This window comes from Vulpes lagopus, chromosome 5, assembly GCF_018345385.1.
Source record: "Vulpes lagopus strain Blue_001 chromosome 5, ASM1834538v1, whole genome shotgun sequence".
In the NCBI taxonomy this organism is placed as follows: domain Eukaryota; kingdom Metazoa; phylum Chordata; class Mammalia; order Carnivora; family Canidae; genus Vulpes; species Vulpes lagopus.
The window spans coordinates 34,664,641-34,690,985 of record NC_054828.1 but is presented as its reverse complement, the minus strand read 5'-3'; the positions used below and the strand labels follow the sequence as shown (position 1 = coordinate 34,690,985).

The following is a 26,345-nucleotide window of genomic DNA, read 5'->3' as shown; positions in this document are numbered from 1 at the left end:
GAATCTCAAACACATTATACTTTGTGAAAGAAGCCAGGTTCAGGAAGTTGCATAATATATAATTGCATTGATATAATATTTTGGAAAAGGTAAAATGAAAAGAACAGGAACTGATCAAAACAGAAGAAGACCATATCAAGGGCTGTTGAGTAATCAAAAGAATTGACCAAGATGGAATCTATGTGGATCATTGAGAACCAAAGGGGAACAAAACATCTGAGAGCCATTAGACAAGCCATGAGCAGAATTCATGGACTCTGAATATGGAGGCAAAGATACCACAGTCTACTCTAGAATCATAAACCCAAAACGATACATGATTTTGCACAATGATGACTGTACCAGTGAAGATTCTTTAGATTGCAAGTGGCCAAGACCAACTCTGGCTTAGGTAAGCCACATAGAAAAAAAGAATGGTGATGAGGGCAGCCTGGGTGGCTCAGTGGTTTAGCACCACCTTCGGCCCAGGGTGTGATCCTGAGGACCCAGGATTGAGTCCCACGTCCGGCTCCCTGCATGGAGCCTGCTTCTCCTTCTGTCTCTGCCTCTCTTTCTCTGTGTCTCTCGTGGATAAATAAATATTTTTTTAAAAAGGCAACCTTAAAAAAAAAAAAGGATGGCGATGAGGAGATATTAGAAGTATTCTGAGTAGCTCACAAGACAAAAGGAAATGCTGAGGATCAGAGTGTCAACAACTCTCATGTGCCTTGAAAACCCTTACCACTGCTGTAGCAGCCAGTTCCACCCAAATTTCAAGCAGCTTAATGGAGGTACAACTGGATAGCACCTAGCCTGGCCTTGGAGACCTCTCATTTCCTATCCTGGGTCTCCTCACCCACTGGGCATGCAAGCCACAAGTAGGGAATTAACACCATGGGAGCACATTTGACCAGTAGGAAATAGAAGTCCATAAAGAAATGCTTCCTTTTCTCCCCATTCAGGACAACAGTTCTGAAATCCATTTTGAAAGTCTCCTAAATTGGGATCCCTAGGTCGCTCAGTGGTTTGGCACCTGCTTTCGGCTTGGGGCGTGATCCCAGAGTCCCAGGATCGAGTCCCACATCAGGCTCCCTGCATGGGGCCTGCTTCTCCCTCTTCCTGTGTCTCTGCCTCTCTCTCTGTGTCTCTCTCATGAATAAACAAACAAAAAAATCTTTTTTTTTAAGAAAAATGTCTCCTAAATCAAGTCTTTGGCATTAAGGACCAGTAACCAGTAGCAGTGGCCAATTCAATAACTTATCTGTATTGATTATCTTTCTACCCTGTTTCATTACTGATGTCACAAACTCTCTAAACTTATTATCAAAAATACCACCTACAGGCCAGGCTTCATCTCAGTTTCTGCTTCCTGGGGAACCCAGGCCAAAAGAAGCAGGCTTTGGGAAGGATCCATTATAGATTTCAGCTATAGAAATTTATAAAGTATCTCTTAAGGGTGATAGCATCAGTGGATTCAGCTCTAACCCAGAGATAATCTGATTGGCCAGGATTAGCTTATATGTATAAACTGGAGTTCAAAAGCATGGAACTTCATGCTCTGATCTCAACAGAATCAGTTGCATTGGGGAAGGGGCAATTCTCCAAAGAGTATGAGAAGGTAGGAAACAAGGGATGATTTAGGAACATTTTATTATCTAATTACAAGTTGCTTTTGGGTCATGTTAACATATCTTAAAATTTATATATAGATATAGACATATATAGAGTGCATTGTACCTAAAGTTTAAGTTTCTTTTCTCTAAGGCATCAGTACCTTGCTAGACCTTGGTTACAAGCTTAAAATAGAAAAAGCATGAGTCAGGTGTATTATGGGATTTTCTGGAAGGTTTTTCTAATAGCTCAAAATTGTTACTTTGAATTTGGAAAGCTTATACCATAGCAACTGTTAAGATCACCAGGTTCATCTTTCCCTCATTCTCATTTTGTCTCCCTCTCTAGGTTAATATCCAACACAGGTATTAAGCACTTGCCAGCTGTTCACAAGATTCAATCTCTTCAAAAGGTTCTACTGTAAGTTTTTCCTTGAGTGTTGACTTACTCAGTAGATCTCTTGCTCAATGGCCTATAATATCCATTGTTTAGTCTAGATCCTCCAAATATGTCTCTTTGAGTGAGCAGAGGTAGGATGGCAAACAGGAAGCATGTTTAGTTTTACCTGAAGGCCAGCTAAGCTCAGTTTGGAGACAGTCAGCAGTCTCCTCAATAAGACCATCATCAACAGAGCCAGCTTGAAGCAAATCAAGGTCTCTCCTTTCTTCACTAAGTGCTTTACATAACTTCCCCCTACAATTACCTCCTTTCACTCCAGTCTTACCCCTCACCTCTTCTCTCCTGAATGCTCATACTACCCTAGACATAAAGAAACCAGCTGACAAATTCACACTGTTAGCAAGATTAGCAAGATAATCTATTTGCCTTTTTTTCGAGACATCTGTATTTTCAAAGAGGAGGGAAAAAGGCAATGTGTAGTGCCAAGTTTACTTCCAATAGTGAAATTCTAAGAATCTGAACAGACCCAAGAGGAAATAGTAGGGAAGGGGTATAAGGAGCTAAGGAAATGGGGGAAGAAAAGGGAGAGAGAAACAGAGAGAAAAAGAAGCTCTCAACATTTCTCAAGTTGTTCCAGTCAGTTTACTACTTCTACCTACAGTGTACTTGTTAAGTGTGACCCAGCAGGGAAGCTTGATGGGAGGATGAGGGACACAACGAAATAAATGAGACTTTCTCCATCCCTCCATTCCGGACGAGAAAAATCCATGATACAACTTTTTGTGACTCATGGGGTGGGAACAGGAGTAAATCGTCTGTGAGAAGGGGATTGAGATGGGAGGAAGCTGAAGCCCCAAATATGGTGAATGAAGTCCAGTGTGGAGGTGAAAGGTCAACTTTAGCAGCTTTGTCATATTGAACAGGCAAGGATTAATAAGGTTCTCTATCAGAACCTTAACATGGTGAAATTAGATAAAATGTTCAGAGACAAGAGAATGTAAGAAATTGTCTGCAATTTCATTTTTAGGAACTGATATACTGAAGATAAATTATGTCATTTGTTTTCCTAACTTTGAATTCATCATCTTTCAGAACAATAACTGTTTAAACGCTGCCTCAGCTAAAGACCACACCGTGCCCAGGAAACTAAATGTGGGAAGGTCACATGTGTGGAGCTGGCATAAATACCTAATATGTCTGTACTTTCTTCTAGAGACATTCAAGATAATATAAACATCCACACGGTTGAAAGAAATTCTTTCATGGGGCTGAGTTTTGAAAGTATGATTTTGTAAGTAAAGAAAAAACTCCAGTGGAGTAACATTTGGTTTCTCATTTAATCATCTTTCTCATAACAGGATGCTCCTTTTGTGTTTGGGTGACTTTGGCATTTCACCATTTAAATTTCTCTCCGCTTCAGTATTTTTTCTCTCATTTCCCATCTTTACATTTCAGAATCACAACATGGAGTCATGTTAATAATTTATGATTCTGTGGTGCGATTCAAGTATTTAAAATTGCTCTTTGAATGATGGTCTCCTGTGATGCAACATCTGTTCTGAAGGACAGAATAACTCACGCATCAATAAAGCTAGTTATTGCCTGGCAAGGCTTTTGTTGCCCAAAGAAAAAGACCAAGAAGGAGGCTGAATTCAGAAGATATTCCCCTCATATCCATGCCTAACAGCTCCTACTCACCCCCTTGCTGGGTGTGAGATGACTTCTCCTTTTCTTGGAAAAATCACGTTTTTTAATAAGCTTGGGTTTGGGGAATGTTTTTAAATGCACTCTGTGCTTATTAACGGACTATTTTGTAATCCTGTGTGCTGGTGGCCTGCGTGGCAGTTGACACATCCCAAGTCGGCCATCCCAAGATGGCCAGGAAATAGAGGGCTTGGGGGTACCCAGGTGTCTGTGGGGTCCATGGAAGTTAGATAAACAGGATAGCATTTGGGAAACTGGTAACTGCCAGTGCATCTGTAAGGATAGCATTTTATTCTTCCACTTAACAAACTCCTGCACTCTTTAAATATGTACCAATGTGTGTGTTTATAACATGTCATTATGTACAAAAGGTAAGTTCCAGCCAAAGAAGAATTTCCCTTTCCAAAGCAGTCACACCATTCAGAGACTACCCAGCAGTACAAAAAAGAAGTCAGGGGGAGAAACAGTAGAGAGATGAGGACATGTTGAAGATTAAAGCTAAGCACAGTATTTGATGTAAATTAATTAGAAAGAACAATAGGAAAGGTTTCAAAGAGACCAGCAGAGGAATTGCAAGTATGAAGGAAAAAATTTAAACATCAAAGGCATGTATTCAGAGTACACAGTATTAGCACAAAAATTTTAACTGAGTAATACCTAACCCTTCCACTTAATACACATAATATTCAGAATTTATGTGCATGTGTATTGGAAAGAGTCGATGGGGCATGGGAAATGTGAGAGAAAGGGAAAGCAAAAGAAATGAGTTAAAATATAAACGGAATGAAAAGTGCGCACAATAAAAGCAATTATCCTAAGAGTGAAGAAGGAATAATTTACTCTGACTGGCCTGTGTTGTGAGTGTTGAAGGAAGAGTTAAAGGAGGGAAAGGTAGCCAAGACTGGAGGTCTAAGATGGGGCTTTCATAGGTCAGTAGGATGTAGTCAGGAAAAGGGCAAGCAAGGGAAACAATCAAGGCCCTGAACATTAAAAGAAAGGAGGAAGAGTGATAGAAGGAGTCTGGGGGAAATAGGGAGTACCTGAGTAACATCAGCCTGGCGGGGTTAGAGCACAAATAACGTGAACGGATTGCCAGGCTACGTGATGGAGGAGACTAGTGATAAATGTCATCAGTTATACCTGGATATCTGTGCTTCTTTAAATCTTGCTCTAAACAGCTTTTAAAATAGCGATTCAAAGTTACTCAATGTTATCATGTGGCAAATGTATTAACAAAATATTTTATAAAAATATATCATCAAGTGGGAGTAGGCTAATATTCTCAGTTTTCTATTTTGACATTCTTTTTGTCCAGAACATAAGACAAAAGGCAAGGATCCTGACCTAAAAAGGTCTTACCTCTCCCCAAGTGTAGGCAAAGAACCTGAGGAAATAAGAACTTAAGACAGAGTCTCACAAAGCCAGATCGACAAAAGAAATATGTAGATCATGGCTTCCCTTCCCTGACTTCTGCTCAGAATGTGGCTCTCCAGAATTCAGAAGATACTCTCCCAGAGAGGAGAGCTTTCTTAAGAGCAGGACTTCTCAGACACATCTCTAAAGGATAAATTCACTTTTGTGAGAACAAAATCTATTTTTCTTGACCTCAGATGGCCTTTAATCCATAGAAAATAGAAATGGAAAATTCATACTTAACACAGTTTAAGACTTCAGTTGGTCTTAGTTTGAGGGCAACATCTGGATACAGGGGAACTTTCTCCCACTAGGGACATCCAAGAATGCTCAGAAAAAAGAAGCATGGCTAGATGGCACTGAGGACTGATGAAGTTTTCCGTGCACTGACATTTTTCAAAATCATGAATTCCCGTTTTAAAAATACACTTAGCATATATATACAGACATTTACATGTATATACATGCACACACACACTTTTTTAAATAGCCCAATAACAATGGATTATCAGATACTTGAAAAGTAACTCAAAAGAAAATGAGCAATAAAAAAGTACACCATGTTGAGGTCTCTGAGCCCTTTCCTACCCCTGCCCTTCAACTACAGAGTCTAAATGGGGAAAACATCTAGCTATGGCCAAAAGAATTTCCTCAATTCAGAAAAAAAAATTAATTTCCATGTATATCAGTTCCCACCACATCCCAAACATAGGAGAGGCTCACTCCATGAGCATTTCCTCCTTTCCTCAATTGGCTTCCATCTTTCTTGCCTGCCCCAGTGAGCTTTAATAGGGTGGTTCCCCCAGTACCCTCACTGCTTCAAAGCCTCCTGAGCCTCCTCTGAGGCCACAAACACTTAAAGATTAAAGAAAACCATGATCCTTTAGCTGATGCTTTGCCCAGGTTGCCCTTATCATCATGGTGGATGTCATCGTCATGAACAATCAGGTTTTAAAACCAGCGCTACGTCTCTTAAGAGGCTAAGAGTATACTTAATAAATGTCAGCTTCTCTTTGTCAGTGGTTTGAGTGCCACAGTTTAATATCAACCCCAGGGCCAGAGTTCTGGACATCATTTTTTTTGTGTAATGATCCATTGTTGACTTCAAAAACTTCTATGCCCTCACCATATGATGGCATCTATTGATTGAGAAAAATCCATAGAGACAAAGGCTACTCCGAACACAGTAATTCTTTTAAATTCACCTGTATAATATTTAATCATAGTAACCTCTATTTGTAGGCAATATATGCACAGAGAAAACTACCTCCTCTACAGAAACACAGGTGGAGCCCACATGGATTTACATACCCATTGTGTTAGATGAAGGGTCAGCTAAATCAAGCCTATGAACTAATACTGTTTTTTACAAATGAACATTTTGATGATGGGGAACACTAACAATGAACCTAAATTAAGCAACATGGCATCCTACCCCCCAAAAAAAGAAAAAAAAATCCATTCTTTTCAGTAAGCCTCTATTACCAAAAAAAGAGAGAAAACTTGTACTCTATTATTGTATTTTAAGTTTGGTCAAAACATTTGTCAACATTGTTTTATAAGTACCTATATAAAATACCCATGTAGTTTTCTCCATTTTGCCTCTTGGCCCACAAAACCTAAGATGTCCTACCTGGCCCTTTACAGGAAAAGCTTTCTGATCCCTGTGTTTGATTGAAAATCCCAGTGATCTACATCCCACAGGTTAGGAGCAGCTGTTGCAGCAACTTACTACCAGGCAAAGGCTGACAAAGCTGTCAGCAGGCTAGACAGCGGGGTTCCAAGCAGGTAGTTGCAAAGCAGGTGCGATGCAGGGGTGCGTGGCCACTTCCTGGCCATCAGAACCCACCAACTGGTTGCTAATGTTTTAAAAAGATTTACCTTGTTCCTGTCTGAATTGCTTTATGTGAACAGGTTCTCAGGAAGAAGAAAAAAAACATACGGCTGACATCCTGTGATTGTGTTTCTACCTACCCATTGCAAGCTGGGAAATAGAGTCCTGAATGTGCAGGAGACTCTCTGGGTCAGCTTTTCAAACACTGTTATTTGTAAACCCACTGAGCCTGACAGGGAAAAGAACCTGACAGCAAATCAAGAGCAGGTGGTCAAAGGCTCTTCAGGCTAAGCTCTCCCGACCTTAGATTTCATTTTTGTTTTCAGATCCACCCAGGAGCACAGCAGTGCAGAGCTGTCGGCCCAAGGTGTCCTTGGGCTCCCCTACCCAGGCAAACCTGTTCACTGTCCTTTGCACAATCAGGCTGACTGTTCCACATCCAGCCCCCATCAGCCACAGAGCCCCCTCCTGTTCCCACTCACACTACTGCGCCCTGCCACAGCCCAGAGTCTTTGTAATTGATTTCTCTTCCTTTCTGGCTTAACCCAGAGCCACCTCCACAAACCTCCAATAACCATGTCCCTGCGGGTCACAGGAGATGTTCAGGTTGTCTGACAGCTTAATTAGATCACTTTTTGATGACAGTCAGGCCTGCTGCTACGGGTAAGCATGGGTGAGAGGCTTAAGGCCTTACAGAAAGGGGATACAGAATGTCCTTTGTCTTATAAACACTTGTCCAATAATTGTATGATTTCAGTCTTTCAGGATGGGAAAGATCTTTGTCATAACCCACCCCCACCCCCCATGGCACCATCTCTGCACACTAATGATGTGTGCGAAGACCTTACAGGAGCCAGGTGCTAGGTCTAAGTAGGTCTTTTCTAAATTAATTTTTTTTCTTCTCTGAATAGGTAACACATGCATGTAACGCCAACTTCAAACATCACACGAGGTTATACAGTGATAAATCAGTCTCCCTCCGACTCCTGTCCCTGAGCCTTACGGGTGGCATTTTATTTATGCCAATAACCTGCAATGTCTGACCTTGCCCCAGTGCTTCCAATTATGAAACCCCTGTATTGTTTGCATCTTACATTATTGGTTTTTTAATGGGCCTTTTATTTCAGATGGCTGAATAAGAACGGCATTCAAGAAATACACAACTGCGCATTCAACGGAACCCAACTAGATGAGCTGTAAGTAGCCCTGTCTCTTCTTCCAGGCCATTTAGAGGGAAATGGCTCTTACAACAGTAACATCTATGTGGCTTTGTGTTTCCCTTCTTCTCTCTTCAACTCCATCCCCAGGAATCTAAGTGATAACAATAATTTGGAAGAATTGCCTAATGATGTTTTCCACGGAGCCTCTGGACCAGTCATTCTGTAAGTAGCTTCCCCTGTTTCCATGTGCTGGAGATTAACATATACAAGTTAGAAGTCAACTTTCTCTAATTCAGAGAAGCTTCCCATATAGGGCTGACAATTAAGGTCAATTTTTATTTGTGTCATCTACAAAGACTTAGAGGGAAAATTTTGGGCTCACCTACACTCTGACTTACAATAATATAACAGCAACTAATGTTTGATGAGCACTTATCAAGCCCCAGACAGTGTTTTAAAAGCTTAAGATTCACTTTCAAATGTAATCCTTATAAAACCTCCGTGGTAGGAGCTATTGTTCCCATTTTAGAGAAGGAAAAACTGACTTTCATGGGAGGGGTTAACTAACTCACCCAAGGTCATGCAAATTTTGAAGCCTACACTTAACACTAGATTAGTCTGACTCAGAGCACAAGCTCTTAGCCACTATACATTTCTTCCCTGGAAGGGAAAGCATAGTTCTCCTTCCTCATCTTCAATGTCCAGGAGTTTCTTCCTCTGAAAGATATACACACACAACTATTTTTGGATCCCTTTTGCCTCAATCCAGATCTTTTGGGTTCCATGCGGTGCCCCACAGCACCACCTCTTCTCCTGGTGCTGCTTCCTCATCTCTATCTCTCCCTCTAAGAGATAGAGACTCTCTTTTCATGGGCCCCTGCCCTTCCACTAGCGTCATTCCTGCTGCCACCTCTTCCCTGTGTGGCAACAGCCAACAGTGATTCTTCTTCCCTTGAACTCTGCAGCCTTTAGATTGGTGGCAGGGACCCCAATCTCCGACTCTTTTAAAATGTGTTTTCTTGGGCTCTCAACAAGATGTACTCCCCATCTACTGATGAATGTACTGCAGGAAGGAAGGAACCAAAAAGTAAGACGTCAGATGCAAGAAGAAATAGTGAGCAAAGAAATAAACATATGAAAAAAAAATCTGAAGTTTTACTAAATGATCTTTCTATGGCCTGCCCAAGGTCAATTTAGGCATTTGAGAGCCACTAGCCTTGCACGTCCTATTTGGCAGTCAACATAGGCTCCCAAATGTGGTTACTTCTCTCCTTCCCTCCCATCTGTCAACATCACTTTCTCCTTTTCACCCAAAAGTTTGTATTCTCCTTCAGGCTGAAACCTAATGTATCTCTAGAACAAGACCGTGTCCAGTAGATGAGAAACTCCACAAATGGTTATTATTGATGATAGAGTATGTATTTGACCCATATGTAGGATTTTGCCTCTTTGAAAAGTTCAGTGGTTATTTTAGCATACCTTCCTTGAGATGGCCAATACATGCAAGAGAAGGAAATGTCAATGTGATCAAAGTAGAGAGGCCAGAGCAGACTATCTTGGTTTTAAACCATTCCTTTGCCTCTCTAAGCCTTGGTCTCCTCACAGGAAGCTTATATTCTCCTAAGGGAGTCAGACAATAATTAAATATAAACCTTAAACTAGTAAGTCATGATGAAGTACCAAGTAGTTCTCAGGCATAATAGAATGTCTAATGCTTAATGTTTCCTCATCTTCAAGTATTGGGGGAAGAAACAAACAATGCTGTTGATGTCTTTGACCACCACAATAGCAGTTTATCAATTTCCTTTACCTGAAAGTCCTAAGGATCTTGAATGTTCCTATGATGGGATACGTTTTCATATATTACCTGTGCCAGATGTACTATTAAATCATAGCACCTTAATCACCCTGATACAAAGAACATTTGAATTAGACTGCATTTGATGAGTCTAGCTCCTTATCCAGGAAACCAGAGCTAGAAATTTAAAATGACCTGCTGAACATCAGACTGGAACTGTAAGTGGCAAAGTCCGGACCAGAAACTAGGTCTTCTGCCTTACGTTCCATGTACTCCCACCACATCATGTTGTCTAAAGCACATAAATATGTCTAATCAAATGTCAAGAACTTATACAATTGGCTGTGAACTCAAACAGAAAGGGAAAATAATTGTGAGCACCAGACTCCCAGAACACCAGTAAATAAGTACACAGAGCACAGAAGAAGATCTCCTACAGGTACATAAGCAGGCCCCAGGCTGCGGCACTGCACCATGTGTCTCATCTGAGTGTCTAATGGAGAACTTGGACATGAATCCCCCAGCCAGTCCTGCCACAAATGCCAGCAGGAAGACGGATGTCACCTTCACAAGCAGCTCCACAAACAGTCCTCAAGTAACAGGTGCATTTTTCAAACCTTTTACCAAAGTAACATATCTGGCCAGAATGAAGTGAATAGCATTTACAGAAAAACTAAAGAAATTATGAAGCACTTGCCATGACTTAAAAGGGTAGAGAGTGATAATACTTGCCCACGTCTTTTCAGCCCAATGCATGAGGATACATGTATGTGCATGATCTTAGCCAAAAGCTTAGCCTATAACTTTTAAAATATGTGCTAGCCTTCTTCCTCTCCCTTTAGGGGCAAGAGGATTGATCACCTTAACATCAAACCTCCCTTTCTGGGGCTTTCAGGTTAGTATGCAGATGTCTTTACAAGTCTCTGCTTGCTGAACTTGGATTCTATGGTCTATTCCATTTCTTACTTCTACAACCTGAGGTGCCAACCCCAGCCAAATACTGACCTGAGAGCTGCTGATTTTGGTGTGTGCAGAGAACTATCCCACCCCAGATGCTACAGGTTAATGAGTAGGAGGAGTACAAATTGGGCAAACCACTTAGTGCACAGTAGCTAGCTGCTCAGGCAAGGGCTTTGATGGTGCCTTGAGTCAGGGTTCCATTCCCCCAAATAAGACTGTGATATGGATGTTTGCATGCAGGAGGCTTACTGGGGAGTGCTAGTGGAGTATGTGGGAAGTACTTGCTGGGAATACCATCAGACTAAGAGGGAAGTCAAACTGCAATGGATTTGAAACAGAAGCCTCAGCTAATTCCATGGGAGCTGTGAAATTACAATGGCCCTTCAAAGTTTTACCAAATTAAGTAAAGGCACTTGGCCAGTCTTCTTCATCAATAATCATGAGCTGCAAGCTCCTCCCTGGGGAGGAGGCAAATCTTGGATACGTCAAGAGAAGACAATTCCAGAGTAGAGCTCAGCCATAAGCAGCTCAGCTGTGAGTGGTTCTAAGTTTGATCATGCATCATAATCACTAGCATGCTTATAAAACCCTGGAATGCAGATCCCCACCCCCAGAGTTTGATTCACCAGGTCAAGAGTGAGCCTGAGAACCTGCATCTCTAATAACTTGCCAGGTAAAGCTGATGTTACTGCTCCAGAAGCCAGTGCTGGGAATCGGGAAGCTTCACCCTGTCTCCAGAATATCTCCTCACAAGCTGACTATGGTGAACCTGCTTTCCCAATAGATTCAGTCCTTTGTCCCCTAGGAGATGCATGCAAAGGATTCCAAGAGAGTTAAAGGAAGGGAACCCAAACCAATAACTCCTTTACTGAAGGCAAAAATTTTTAGTTGAGTGAAAAACAGGAAATCACTGAACACCTGAGGGTACAAGAGTGAGATGTTCCACTACAAAGAGAAATAGATGTGGACAAAGCCAGGGGCATGTACACACGTGCACACACACACACATACACACACTCCACTAAGTTTCAGAGGCGAAGCCTAGCATATCCATTTCCCCCTCAGGAGTCGACCTTGAACATCAGTGGCCGTCTTAAGTTTTCACCTGATATTCTGAATTCACTCAAGTTTTGTGGCGTGTGTGTGTGTGTGTGTGTGTGTGTTTTAAGCAATCAAGCAATTGCTGTTTCCTTGGGTAACTGTTTCCTGTGGGGAAAATTTAATGCATTGCCTTTGCAGGCTGGAGCCAGTACAATCATATTCTGATGGTTTATCAAATTGATTTGGCTATAGCTCAGATTCATTTGATAGTTCAGATTCAAACACGGAGTTATTTGTATAAGAATGATTCTCTTCCATTACCAGTGTACCCACAGTCCTATAGATAGTAAATTGCCTTTTTATTCCGCCTGGGATCATGAAAGAGAGGTCTTCTAGCCATCTGTCAGTGTACTATACACCAGAAATGTGCTCTCACTTATGGAAATGATTGACCTGTAATAACATCTTTGCTGGAAAAATAGAAATTGTTCAAATCAAATTTGTGGCACTGGCTATAACATACTTTATTAAATGGGGCACAGAGTGCAATTTAACTCCTGCCTCTCCTGACTCAGTGTCTTATTACTGACAGCTGTCTCCTTTTTGCTTTCTGTCTCAAAACCAGGAACCCTAACAATGTTGAAACAATTTAGGATGACCAAATCTCTTTAGTGCCAGCCATCATCCCAGTATGTCTCCTGTTAGTATTTTCAGGACTTAAATTCTCAAAACCAGTTACTGCCAAATATAGCATGTGCTGAAATGTTAACCAAAGTGACATCTTTAAAAAAAAAAAAAAAAGAAAGTTATTAGACCAGCCTGAAAGAGAAGGATTAAAAACACCAGCTCACAACTAGCCCTCCCCACTTGTCCAGCCCACTAGCCCCAGAACCACATCAGTAATAAACCTTCTCAGCTATCCACTGAGCATATTGGGTCGTACATGTCCTACATTTAGTAGATGTCGATTGAGCACCTACTATGTATCTGGTACTATGCTAGGTGTAAGGGATGGAGAGATTTAGAAGTAAACAGTGCCTGCCCTCAAGTATCATTCTGGTCGAGGGACAAATGTTACTGCCCAGAACAACATGCTCTGCAGAAATTTTCCTGAGGCGGCTATAATAACAGAGTAGATGCCCAATAAATCTTTGTCATGTGATACAGTGACTTTAACAGATGAAGTGACAGTATGTGGGGAAGAGAGTGCTTATGCCTGACTTCCTGCAATAGTCACTTCATTCCCTTCCTACTTACAATCCTTTCTCCTTCCAAGGCACTTAACAAGGATTTATAGGCACCTACTATGTGCCAGGCTCAAGGTTCTCAAGACTTACTTTGTTACCTCCACACTTCAATCCCTCCTTCCCAGGTATTTGCATCCTAAGTAGAAAAAGTGCTTTTATGAAGAAATTGAAATCAAACATTAGGTTTCCAGTCCGTGCAGAAAGATCATAGCCAGTGAAAAAAGGTAGAGACAGAGAGAATTTTAGGGGAACAGACAGCAAAAGTGGGAATATTTGTAAAGGCTCAACCCACACTCAACACTATCCACTTATCTTTGTCCCTGCTGATAGAAATTTCTCTGGTTTTTTCTTAATCCATGGAGGTACCAAAGAAACATTTTCCTGCCAGTCCCAAACTTGGAAGTGTTGACAGGTCCCAGGTTTACTCACTCCAGCAAGTATCCAGCAAGCTCTAAGTAAAGCCTTCTAATAAAGACTTTTACTTACCTGTCACCCAGGAACCACTTTGCTGAAGACTGGCTTTACCGAAATGTGAGTGACTCTACATTTCTCTCCCACCAACCACTCCCTCCTTTCAACATCCACCAACAGAAGATCTGGATCCCAGGACTCTGACAAGATGCCTTAGCCTCACAGCTGCGAAGCCACCTAGTTCTAGCTAATGACAACAGCTCATGTATTTTGTAGCTGTAGAAGGAGGAATCTGCACTACAAGCTAGCTCCGCAACAGTAGCAGGAGGAAAGGCACCAAAGCTTCCCAGGCAGCCTTCCCAATCTAACCCCCAGGCATTCAGGTCAATCCACCCAACATATTACTCCCCTGCTTCTGTCATACGTGTCCATCTCCTTGTAAACTTAGCAACAAGGTTGCTCCCTCCCTTGGTGCCTTTGATACTCTCAGTCACATGTAATAGCCGGCTGCAGAAGCACTGTTTTGCTGAACAACCTTGAAAACCAGAGTTCCTCTCTCAGTCTGCCTTGCATGCTTCTCCCTTTAGCATGACTCTCCAGTAAGACTTGCTCTGGCCTCTCATTCCTACTAGGATTCTGGTAATGAGGCATCTCTGCTCCACAGACCACTATCTACAAAATAGATTTCCTGAGCCCAGCCCTGTGCTAGATACAATGTGTAATACCAAAAGTATCTTAAATAATCCCAGCTCTCAGAGCATCTGAAATCTGAGCGGACAAAATAAACATACATGAAGAGTCAAGCAATACAAAACAATGGAAGAGATAGCACAAGGTGGGAGATTCTTTGAAACAGCCAGAAGTCAGGGGACATCACAGTTGGCCAGGGTGACCTAGCTTTTCCTTTCTCACCCTTGTTTAGTGTCACTCCCCAGAGTCTCTCCAAACAAAGCAACAATTTTCTGGGTGCTTACTACCTGAAAGGCACTGCTGAGAATGCAAGGAGCCCTCTTCCATCAAAGAGAAAATAAAATGCAAATACCAAGAGCTAGTATGTAAAACAAAGTAAGTGGTGAGAAAGGCATAAAATATACAGAATATATTATGCTATTGCACTCTTAATGGCAGTCAAGGAAAAAATGATGGATAGAATCACAGAGACTTCAGTGGGAGTCTGGGATCTCTATTATGGCATAAAAACTGTCCTAAAACTTAGTGGCTCAATCACAGAAAGACAAACAGTGCATGATGCCATTTATATGAAGGATCTAAAATAGTCCAGTTTACAGAAACAGAGAATAGAATTGTGGTTGCCAGGGGCTAGGAGAGGGGAAATCAAGAATTGTTCTTTAATGGATTTAAAGTTTGTTATGCAAGGTGCCTGGCTGCCTCAGTTGGAGGAGCATATATGACTCTTGATCTTGTGGTTGTGGGTTTGAGCTCCATGTTGGGTTTGGAGATTACTTAAATAAAGTTAAAAAAATAAAAAAAATAAACTTAGTGGCTCAAAACAACCATTCCATTTTGTTCATAATCTTGTTTCAGAAATGTGGGTGGCTTGTCACTGATCCATATGATGTCAGCTCAGGTGACTGGGGATCTATGTCCAAGTGGTCCCCTTCACTCACATGCCCTGTGTATTTGTGCTCATTTCTGTCTCTCTCCCTCCCTTCCTACACACACACACACACACACACACACACACGCACGCACACACATAGATCGTCTCATCCCCTGGGACCCCTACACACAGCTCAGACTTTTCCCAGCATGGCTGTCTCAGGGCATTCAGAGTTCTTTCATGGCAGCTTAGGGCTCTGTGAGACCAATATAGAAGCTGTCAGAGCTCTTAAAGTCAAGGTCCAGAGCTGGTAAAGCAACACTTTCATCATACTCTATTATAGTCCAAAGACATCACAGTGCAGCCTGAATTCAAGGGAAGGCAAGTAGACCCTGGATGGGAAGAGTGTAAAGAATTTGCAGTCATCTTTAATCTACCACAGTCTCTGAGATAAGAAGAGAGCACAGCATGGGATATAAAAATTTGTTTATTTTTAGAAATCTTAATTTAATGTGAATTTTTTATATTCTGAACTCAAGGGGGGAATGTAACTAGAAAAAATAGTCCTCTGTTTTATATTGCTTGCTTTTAAAAATATGAAAAATGTTCATGGCAGGTAATGATTGCCCTGGCTTAAATTGTTCCTGAAGGACTTTTTTTATGCCTTCATCTCATTCCTCAGATGGAGCCTTGAACTGTTTTAGACAAAATGAGTAGTCTGCTTCCTTTCACATGTGAGGGGGTTGGGGGGAGAAAAGCCAGTTGAAACAAGAAATCGGACACAGAGACCAGAGTGAGTGTCAGTAGCAGAAATGGTCAGTGTAGCAATTGTGTGAAGACAGAAATTAGAAGAGATTTTCTAGGGCAGAAAAGAATGTTGAGAAGCTCTGGAACAATGGGAAGTGTAAGTGGAGAACAGGCCACGACAGCTGGATCATTGAGCAGTAGAGAATGAAGACTTAGCAAAGGGACAAAGGCTCTTGGATCAGACTCTTATTTCCAGGAACCCCAGCTCTGAAAATTGTAATGCTTAGGAAGTAACTAGAAAAGACACCTTGGAACACCACACCTTTTACCCCATGGTGATAGCAATGAATGTTGTGAGAAGTTAAGTTCCAGACATATGTGGAAAATAAAGACAAGATACTCTGCTGAGGGTTTGCATACGAAGTATGAGAGGGGCCAGACATGCCTTTCAAGTTTTTACATTAACAACTGGAAAAGTGCCAAGTGGAGCAGGTTTAGGGGGACAATCAGGTGTCTGATTTTTAATATCCAAAGTTTGGCCTTCCCATTAGACATCTAAATAGAGATTTTAAGGAGGCAGCTGAATTTAAGAACCTGCAGTTTGGGAGAGAAGGATAGTCTAGGGATAAATATAAGTGATCCATCAACAGAAAATGGTGTTTAAGCTGTAAGACTAGATGAATAAACCTACAGATTAAGTGAAAACAGAGGAAAGAAGTCTAGGCCCTGAGCTCACAGATACTCCAACAGTTGGTGGTCAGGGAGGAAACCTGTGAAGCAGCAGCATCCAAAGCGTTAGGAGACAAATATTACTAGATATAATGCAAATCACCAGGAAAATTTTAAACTGCTCAATTTGTATGTACCTAGAATTTTTCATATATATGAATATGTATAACAAAACTGACAAAACTAAAAGTAGTAGTATACAAGCCCAGAAACATAGTTGGAGATTTTAATGCACTTCTCTCAGTAGTGATAGAATAAGCAAGCAAAAAATAAGTAAGCAGGGCAGCCCGGGTGGTCCAGCGGTTTAGCGCCACCTTCAGCCCAGGGTATAATCCTAGAGACCCAGGATCGAGTCCTGAGTCGGGCTCCCTGCATGGAGCTTGCTTCTCCCTCTGCCCGTGTCTCTGCCTCTCTCTCTGTCTGTGTCTCTCCTGAATAAATAAATAAAATATTTAAAAAGAAAAATCAGTAAGCACACAGAAGTATTTGAATGACAGATGCCAAGTTTACCAAATCTGTTGGAACTAACAAGGAAAGGATTAAGTGAAATATATATAGGTATTACATAAAGGTAACCATTACCTCCACTACCTCTCAAATGTAAATTTGTGCAAATATCAAGCAGAGGATAAGCAGTCCAGGGATGAGCATTGGTAGGTAACCAACCAAGTCCTAAATCTAGGACTTGAGGACCAATTGAGTAGAAGCTGGATCCTCAGCAGATCTAGTGACAGTTGGAGTCATTAGATAAACTGTGGAGGACAGATGAGAAATACCTTAACTTTTACTCCTCCTCTTACCCTCCAGTCTCCCACCAGTTTCATTTGCTGAACCCAACTGAAAGCTGACTGACAAGGTGGTATCTAGGAAATGGAAACTGTGGAGGCCACCCCTCCTGCAGTGCAGAGCATAGAGAAGGGCACAGATCGGATGTTAGAGAAACCGGACAAATGATCCACACAGCACATCCAGGGCAATCATTGAAGAGTTTTAAGCAGGAAGCCACAATTTGATTCGGTTATAATTTTGTAAAAATGCCAATCTGCAGTGTAAAAATTACATTGGAGAGAGAAGGAGAGAGAGAGAGATGGTTGTGATGTTTTTTTTTATTTGTCAACTTGACTGGGATTTGGGATGCCCAGACAGCAAGGTACCCAAACATTTCTGGATCTACCTATGAGACTGTTTCCAGAAGAGATTAGCATTTGAATCAGTAGACGAACTAAAGGAAGATCTCATTCCCCAATGTGGGTGGGCATCATTCAATCAGTTGAGGGCCCCAAAACAACAAAAAGGCAGAGAAAAGACATTCACTTGCTTTCATCTGAAGCTGGAAAATCTATCTTCTCTGGCCATCAGACATTGGAGTTCCTGGTTCTTGAGGCTTTCCACACTGGGACTTAGACCAGTGGCCTCCCTGTTCATAGGCCTTTGGACTTGGACTCAATTATACCACCAGCTTTCTGAATTCTCCGGCTTACAGATGGCATGTCACAGAATTTCTCAGTCTCCATAATCCCATGAGGCAATTCTCATAACAAATCTATCTCTTTATATCCTATTGGTTCTATTTCCCTGGAGAACCCTGAGGAATGCCATGGTCACAAGAATAGTTATGAGAATATTGACTTTGTCTAGGTGACTTAAACTAAAGCGGTGGAAGAGTAATTTGATTTGAAACAGATGTAAAGTCAGGCCTAAGAAGACAAAAAAAACCCAATGTCCAACTGAGGCAGAGGGAGGAATCAAGGACTTCTTCCAATTTCCATCTTGAACGACAGGGGGAAATGGAGGAGTCATTTGCTGACATGGGAAAAACAAAAGGAGGAACATACCCACATAGAAGGTAGTAAATTCAGTTTTAATACCTGAAAGTCATCAAAATAGCGGGGTCTGATGGACAACTGATTATCTGGGCCTGGGGTTCAGAAGTAGGATCTGAGCTGGGATATATATTCAGAAGCCATCAGCCTATCTCTGGTATCTGAAACCAAGGACGTGGGTAAGATCACCTGAGAAAATTATATACAGTCAGAAGTGACTTAAGGTTGGAGAAACTCCAATATTTAAAGGAAAGATAGAGGAGAAAGAATAACAAAATACAGGTCAAAGAAGATGTCAGAAAAAATTAAATAGAATGTGATGCCATGAAAAAGTCTCATCAAGGAAGAATGAATGTTTTACATGTAAAACATAACAGAAATCGAGAAGCTTAGAATGAAGATAGGACCTTGGTGAGTATTTCTCTAGGGGTTGGGAAGAAATCAGATTGGATTATGAGAAAATAGCTGTCAGTAGCAGGTACTGGTGTCATTATTTTATGTTTAATTGGGAAATGGAGGTGACAAATAGAGAAGCAGTTAGGGGTGAGTTTCGCTTGATCTTAGCCAAAAGGCCGAGAAGCGATAGGGGTGGGTTTCATTGGATAACAGGAAGTATTAAGGATTTTTGAGAAAGCAAATGAATGATGCAATGACAACAAGGTTTGGAGAATGTAATTTTCACCAGACTGTGAGAACATATGGCATAGCAAAAATATTTTCATACACCCAAGTTTCATTGCTCTGAGTACCCAATGCTTTGACTTATAAGAAATGCAGACATTAAAAGATTCTACTTTGCCATGTATATCCAAGGGTCCTGAGATGAGTCCAACCTGGTCATCACTTGCTACCACCACCCCATCAGAAGCACTCCTTCACTAACCTGCTGGCCCCAACAGGTCTAAGCTGGTACCATTTAAAGCTCCTTCCTCCCACTGGCTAGTCTTGGTTGTTTTGGGAGTTACAGCTGTCAGTCATGCTGCCAGAAAGTACCCAATGTCACTGGTGCAGTTGCCAGAAAGAATAGGACTTCAGAGCCCTCCAGGGATATGGACCTGATTAAATTGTCCACTTTAGGGGGCCCTTCATGTAGATCCCCTCTGCTTTGCTCAGGCAGAGACTCCTACAAAGCAAGAATAACTATGTACGAGAGACAGAGAAGTTTACTGAGAATTGCTGCCAGTCATTAAGTGCTGTCCATTGGCCGGGAGGTTTCTTGTGTACTTTTAAATCATTTAGTTGTCCCAACAGCCCTCTGGGGTAGCTACGATTATTACCATTCCTATTTAATGGCTGAGGAAACAGACACGGAGAAATGACAGTACTTTACCAAGGTCACAAATCTAATAGGTAGGGGAACAGGGTACATACACGGGCTAGTCTGGCTGTCGTTACCACCACTCTCTATCACCTTTGACTTTGTACCAAGGGTGCCTCTACTGCCTACCAGATTCTTCTTCCCCTTATGGTGCTTTTCCTTCTTACTTCTCTAAAATTTGGCCACAGGTTCTACACCAGCTCATCACAAATATTTTTATAGCTGACTTTATGGTGGGGAGGAAATGGCTTTAATCTCTTGAGCCTATGTAAATTAGTGGATACCTATTTCAAGACAGACCATAGAAGGAGAGATGGCTAAAGTTAAGCCCCAGGTCAGGCAGGATGAGAGTATATCCAGGTATCTTGAGAGGCCTGTTATCTACATCCTCCTATTCAAACACAATAGCCAGGCCTCCAGGAAACCAAATGTCCTGGTAGCTACATATTGATCTGACTGAGGTATGTTGGATCAACTGGTATCTCCCTCCTCGCCCATGTAAGAATCTCACTACTGTGTCTGCCATTTTGCCTGCTAATCAAGCAGAAAATTTTAGGTCCATAATAATCAAGTTATATTTACATTTTATACTTCTAGAGACATTTCAAGAACCAGGATCCATTCCCTGCCTAGCTATGGCTTAGAAAATCTCAAGAAGTTCCGGGCCAGGTCAACATACAACTTGAAAAAGCTTCCCAATCTGGAGAAGTTTGTCGCCCTCATGGAGGCCAGCCTCACCTACCCTAGCCATTGCTGTGCCTTTGCAAACTGGAGACGGCAAATGTGAGTCTTCCTATGTCCATCCCTTGAGCCCCGCTTGGGAATTTTTCCAATGTAGAACTTGGTGTGCAACTTCTATTTATCTGTGGCCTGAAGTGAATCCACTTACAGAGACCTCCCTGACAAAAGCCCATAGGCATATTCTAAATCAAAACTTCAGTATTGTGAAGGGTTTCCAATTTTCTTGAAATGGGCTCACAGCAGAGGGCTACCCACAATGGTAGATAATCTTCCAAATATTAAATGAGGCAACATGAAAAACACCAAGTATAGTGCCTGACTCATAGCTGATACTTAATGAGTATTTTCCCCTTTTTTCTTATGGATTTATTTTTCAAGTCCCACACTCTGCCACCTATACATGTTCCAGGGACCATACAAGTCAACTTTGGAGGGGAGAAGCATAAACGCCCTGCCAGACACTGATGCGCACATACACAATACATCCCAACCCCTCCAAGACTCCTTAATCCATCTTTGGATCTTAGCACCTCACAGGGAGGACTCAGATTGGGACATCTGTTCACTTTGGCTTTCAAGGCTGGTCAAATTTGAAGAAGCCCAGAAAAGAGGGTAATCCAGACAGAGACAAAACCCAGGAGGCAACTGGTAAAAAAAGATGAGGTAATCAGAGAGGATCTGGAGAGAAAGTGGAGATGGACTCTTTTGGAGATTGCATATCAATGTTTCAGACATTTAAAGGATCCAGGGCATGTAGAATGCACTGGGTAGGAGGAGTTCTCAAAGCCTGCACCCTCCCCTGAGCTCACTAACACAGTCCATACCACTCACTCACACTCAGATGATGCCTTGCCGCACTCTTGTATAGCACCACAGCACTCATAGAGCTTCCCTGTGTCATTTCACTGTATGTTACAGTCTCTTCTATTGAACAACCTTCACACACATTCACCCGCCCATGTAGACTTAGCCCCTGCTCAAAAGCAAGATAAAAACAAAACAAAGAATAGTATATACCTAAAATGTTTTCAAAGTAATTAGAAGCCCACACTCACACCCATTCCAAACATTTGCAGACAAGGGGCTACTTTTCAGAAATACCATGTATCAGTGAGAAACAATCCAGAATCGGACACTTCTCACACATTAGCTCAAGGGCCCAGGAATTTCTTCCTGATGATTACAAGGTGGAAGAGCAAGGTTTGCCTCTTTTATATTCCAGACAAGTTATTCCAGCCAGGGCAAGAAAGATACCAATTTACCAAAGAAAACCCTGGAACTCAATGCCCTTCAGGACCAATCTCCGAGGTTGTCAAGATCATTGTAAGAACTGCATGTTATATGCTGTCTGGCCCAGTGCTAACACACTACAGGAATATGTTACCTACCTGCATTGCTCAGATTCCTCTGGTCTTGCCACCCTCTAGTTACATAGAGGCAGCTTCAGGGTTCCCCCTAACCAGAAATTTCCAGGTGTGTCTAACATTGTCCCATGACTTGAAGCCTTCCTTGATTGCCCCCAGACCACCTGGCTCTCATCCTTGCTAGGTCCCTATTGTAATTTACCATCAGGGCCTGTCTGGTACAGCAAAGGAGAGGTCTAACCCTTTCCTAGGAAGAGATGCCAAAACAGAGTAACAAAAATTGCAGTGAGCATTGAGTTTTTATATTTAACAAACTCACAAACACAAAATAGTTATGATATTCGTGAGATAACTACAAGATTTTTTTAATGATGTCATTTCATTGTATACCCTAGTAGATGTGGTTTAGTAATGAGATTCAAGTTTAAAGTTGTATGATGCAATTGTCCTTCCAATCCTCATTTGGCAACAATGCCCAAGATGTAAATGTTAGGTCCTTGTGACTGTGAGGTTTTGGTCAACAGCCCTCCTGGACTTTCTTTCACCAAAAGACCTTATTAACACACCTTATTTGTCCTTGAACCATATAGCTCTTTGTGAGAGTTCTACCCTCAACTTGTAATGTTATTTTGCTCATTTTGTGATGCCAGTTTTATTTAGGCCTTTCCTTTACAACTAGATTTTAAATTGGTGCACTGTGGCATATACATCTAAGTACCCACTCAGGGCCTGGACCCCAGCATAAACTCAGTAAGTAACCACTGTCATCTTCTTGGTATTACTCATATTCACCGAGTTCTCACTGCCTGGCCCCATGATATTTCCCAACTTTATCTCATATAATTCTCACAAAGGCAATAGTATTTTTATTCCCTCCTCACAGAAGCAAAAACAGAGGCTCAGAGACAGTAAATAACTTGACCAACACCAACCAAACTTAGATCCAAACCTTCTGCTTCGTTTCCAAAGCCCAGCCTCTGGGCCATTCTACTACACACATCCTAAGAATCCGTTCATTGGTTTATCTGGGTTCAAGAATTCCCAACTCTTTATGATGCTTATTATTTGCTAAAGTATTGCAGAAGCAAGACTACTGTCCCTCATTTCTATTTTTGTTTCTATCCTTTTCTAAGAGACATACATTGTTTACCTTTTCTATATTCATGTGGTTGGGTCATTTCTGTTTCAGGAAAGGGAAGCATCAATATTTAAAATATGTTAGCGGCATTATCAACATTAAGAATCTTCACAGAAGCCAACTAAGCCCCAGGAAGTGAAGCGATCTCTAGATGATTAAGTCAGATCTAGTTTACTGAACGGAATTGTCATCTGTAGGCACCAGATTACTTACTTTCTATTCTTTCAATTGGGCTGCTACTAATCCAGTGACAGGGTTCAGGAGTCACAAGTTAGATGAAGGACCACAGTGATTGTCCTGTCCTCCCTGGGCCCATCTCTGAGCTTTGCCTCACTTTTCTGGTAAGATCTTGGACAAAAACCAAAAGATTTTTCTGGCTTTTTCAATTACATGTACACTATTGTTTTGCTCCTTTAATGCAACCTGTGAGTGATATGAGAAGCCCAACCAATCCCTAAAATGAAAGATGACACATTATCCAGGATTAAATCCTTTCCTATCTTTGGCATCACCAGGATTAAAAAAGAGAAAGAGAGACCCTTTGGCCAAGAGACAATGACTTCCTGGCAATTCAATTCACTTCCCAGAAGGGAATAAAGAAAGGAAAGCACACTCCCTGGGCTTTTCTCATAGAGGTTGATGGGGAAAAGTTTAGTCCGCTTATGTCGTAACACTTAACCAGGATCCCTCCTTCAGTATCAAATGCAAACTTTACCTCCTCTACTCCCCCAACTACTCTCTCCTTATGGAGGGGGAATTCTTTGAAGGATTTAACACTCATTTCCCTACTTATATGAGATCATGTTAGGGTTTGAGAGAAATAAAAAGTCACTTAACATTGCTGTGGGTTTGGTTCTCAGGAAGGGAGAGTGGGAGAAAGTTTGTGTTTATGTGAAACTTTTTCCATCCAGAAGAGACTCAGTGTAAAACATCTCTTTTCCTCTAGCCTTTGCTTCAAAACAGAACTATTACCCCCTGTCTTTACAAGCACTAACCATCCATATGGGTAGAAGATTTGTCATTTGGCTTTTGTTCAAATCCCTTCCAAAAATACCTCTATTCTGTTGACTAGGCCTCTTGTACATTTGAGTTTAAAGGAAAAACCAAGATAGGAAAGTGACCCCAAGAAGACCAAGCTCCCCCCAGGGAATGAGTTATAATCTGAGAATGAATTAGACTCTTCCTTGCATTCCTATGTTTGCTCTCTCAGCACTCACTAGGTAACTATTTAATATGCAAAATCCAGATTTACCTTGTAGGCCAACATATACCTGAGGCCTAGTGTGGCTCCTGGCAAGTAAGCTAATAGAGAAGGGGATCCTGAGGAACCTTTTGGGCTAATCAGCAGATATCCCACCTGTATGAGAGGCCCTGGCTGGGAACTGACCATAGACTCTGCTTCTCTGCTTCATGTAGATAAAAGCAGCAAGTAAGTTCTCATTTCAGTTAGAAAACAGTCCAGATCTTCCAGCAAGTGGAGTAGAGAGTAGAGGAATAGCATTATATCCTACTCAGGCATATTAACAGATAGCTGAATAGAAAAGGGAAAGGCAAAGGGTGGAGTAGATATAAGGTCTGTAAATTATTTGCACTTAACAGCAAAGCGTAGCTAGTCCCAGGCGCCTTCCTCCCACATTCAGGTTGTGGCCAGATGGTTTCCCCAGTGGGCCATTCAACTCTAGGAATATATACACATGTCATTCTGTTCATTTACAGTAAGCACCATTAACCCTTGAGCTTAGCCTCAAGGGCAGACAGACTGAGAAGAGAAAAAAAAAATTTCAGGAAGAAACCCCATCATTTCTACCCTGGGCAGAAACAGTGATGTATTTGCCATTCCGGACCCAGGATGCTGATTCTGTTCCTTTTTTTGTATTTTTCTAGCTCTGAGCTTCATCCGATTTGCAACAAATCTATTTTAAGACGAGAAATTGAGGATATGACTCAGGCTAGGGGTCAGAGAATCTCTTTGGCAGAAGACGAGGAATCCAGTTACGCCAAAGGATTTGACATGTACAGTGAATTTGACTATGACTTATGCAATGAAGTGGTTGATGTGACTTGCTCCCCTAAGCCAGATGCATTCAATCCATGTGAAGATATCATGGGGCATGATATTCTCAGAGTCTTGATATGGTTTATTAGCATCCTGGCCATCACAGGGAATATCATTGTGTTGGTGATCCTGATTACCAGCCAATACAAACTCACAGTCCCCCGGTTCCTTATGTGCAACCTGGCCTTTGCCGATCTCTGCATTGGAATCTACCTGCTGCTCATAGCATCAGTTGATATCTACACCAAAAGCCAGTACCACAACTATGCCATTGACTGGCAAACTGGAGCAGGCTGTGATGCTGCTGGCTTTTTCACAGTATTTGCCAGTGAGCTCTCAGTCTATACTCTGACAGCCATAACACTGGAAAGATGGCACACCATCACCCATGCCATGCAGCTAGAGTGCAAAGTGCAGCTCCGCCACGCTGCCGGGGTCATGCTGCTCGGCTGGATCTTTGCTTTTGCAGTTGCGCTCTTTCCCATCTTCGGCATCAGCAGCTACATGAAGGTGAGCATCTGTCTGCCCATGGATATTGACAGCCCCGTGTCACAACTATATGTTATGTCCCTCCTTGTGCTCAATGTCCTAGCCTTTGTGGTCATCTGTGGCTGCTATGCTCACATCTACCTCACAGTGAGAAACCCCAACATCGTGTCCTCCTCTAGTGATACCAAGATTGCCAAGCGCATGGCCATGCTCATCTTCACAGACTTCCTCTGCATGGCACCCATCTCCTTCTTTGCCATCTCTGCCTCCCTCAAGGTGCCCCTCATCACTGTGTCCAAGTCAAAGATCCTCCTGGTCCTGTTCTATCCCATCAATTCCTGTGCCAACCCCTTCCTCTATGCCATCTTCACTAAGAACTTCCGCAGGGATTTCTTCATCTTGCTGAGCAAGTTTGGCTGCTATGAAATCCAGGCTCAGACTTATAGGACAGAAACTTTATCCACTGCCCACAACTCCCATCTGAGAAATGGCCACTGCCCTCCAGCTCCCAGGGTTACCAATTATACGCTTGTCCCTCTAAGCCATTTAGCCCAGAATTAAAACATTATGTGCAAATGTAGCTCAGTGTTGAATGATAATTGAAGTCTTACCTTTGAAGTATATGCTATGGCATAGCTGACAGAGTACTTCTATATTCTTCATCCAATTTAATCTCCCTGGTACACCTAAAAGGCAAATTGCTCAGGAACTATTACTCCATGTGATCAATTAGGAAGCTCAAGTAGTAACAACATTCATAATTAAAATAATACTACATTACCTGTGTTTTATGCTTTATAACGTTCACAGTGCTTTTGTTCA

At 41.8% G+C, this 26,345-nt stretch overlaps 1 protein-coding gene across 2 annotated transcripts in view; it reads left to right on the top strand.

Annotated features, from left to right (window-relative positions):
- FSHR (follicle stimulating hormone receptor) overlaps positions 1-26,084 on the top strand; it is a 166,327-nt gene extending 140,243 nt beyond the window's left edge. Inside the window, exons 5-10 of one of the 2 annotated variants that reach the window (XM_041756706.1) lie at positions 1,939-2,010; positions 3,203-3,280; positions 8,068-8,136; positions 8,248-8,322; positions 20,333-20,518; positions 24,863-26,084. In XM_041756706.1, the coding sequence (XP_041612640.1) occupies positions 1,939-2,010; positions 3,203-3,280; positions 8,068-8,136; positions 8,248-8,322; positions 20,333-20,518; positions 24,863-26,084 (1,702 nt within the window). The remainder of the gene's footprint in view (positions 1-1,938; positions 2,011-3,202; positions 3,281-8,067; positions 8,137-8,247; positions 8,323-20,332; positions 20,519-24,862) is intronic. The other variant, XM_041756707.1, reaches the window with a different exon arrangement.
- Positions 26,085-26,345: the final 261 nt, after the last annotated feature.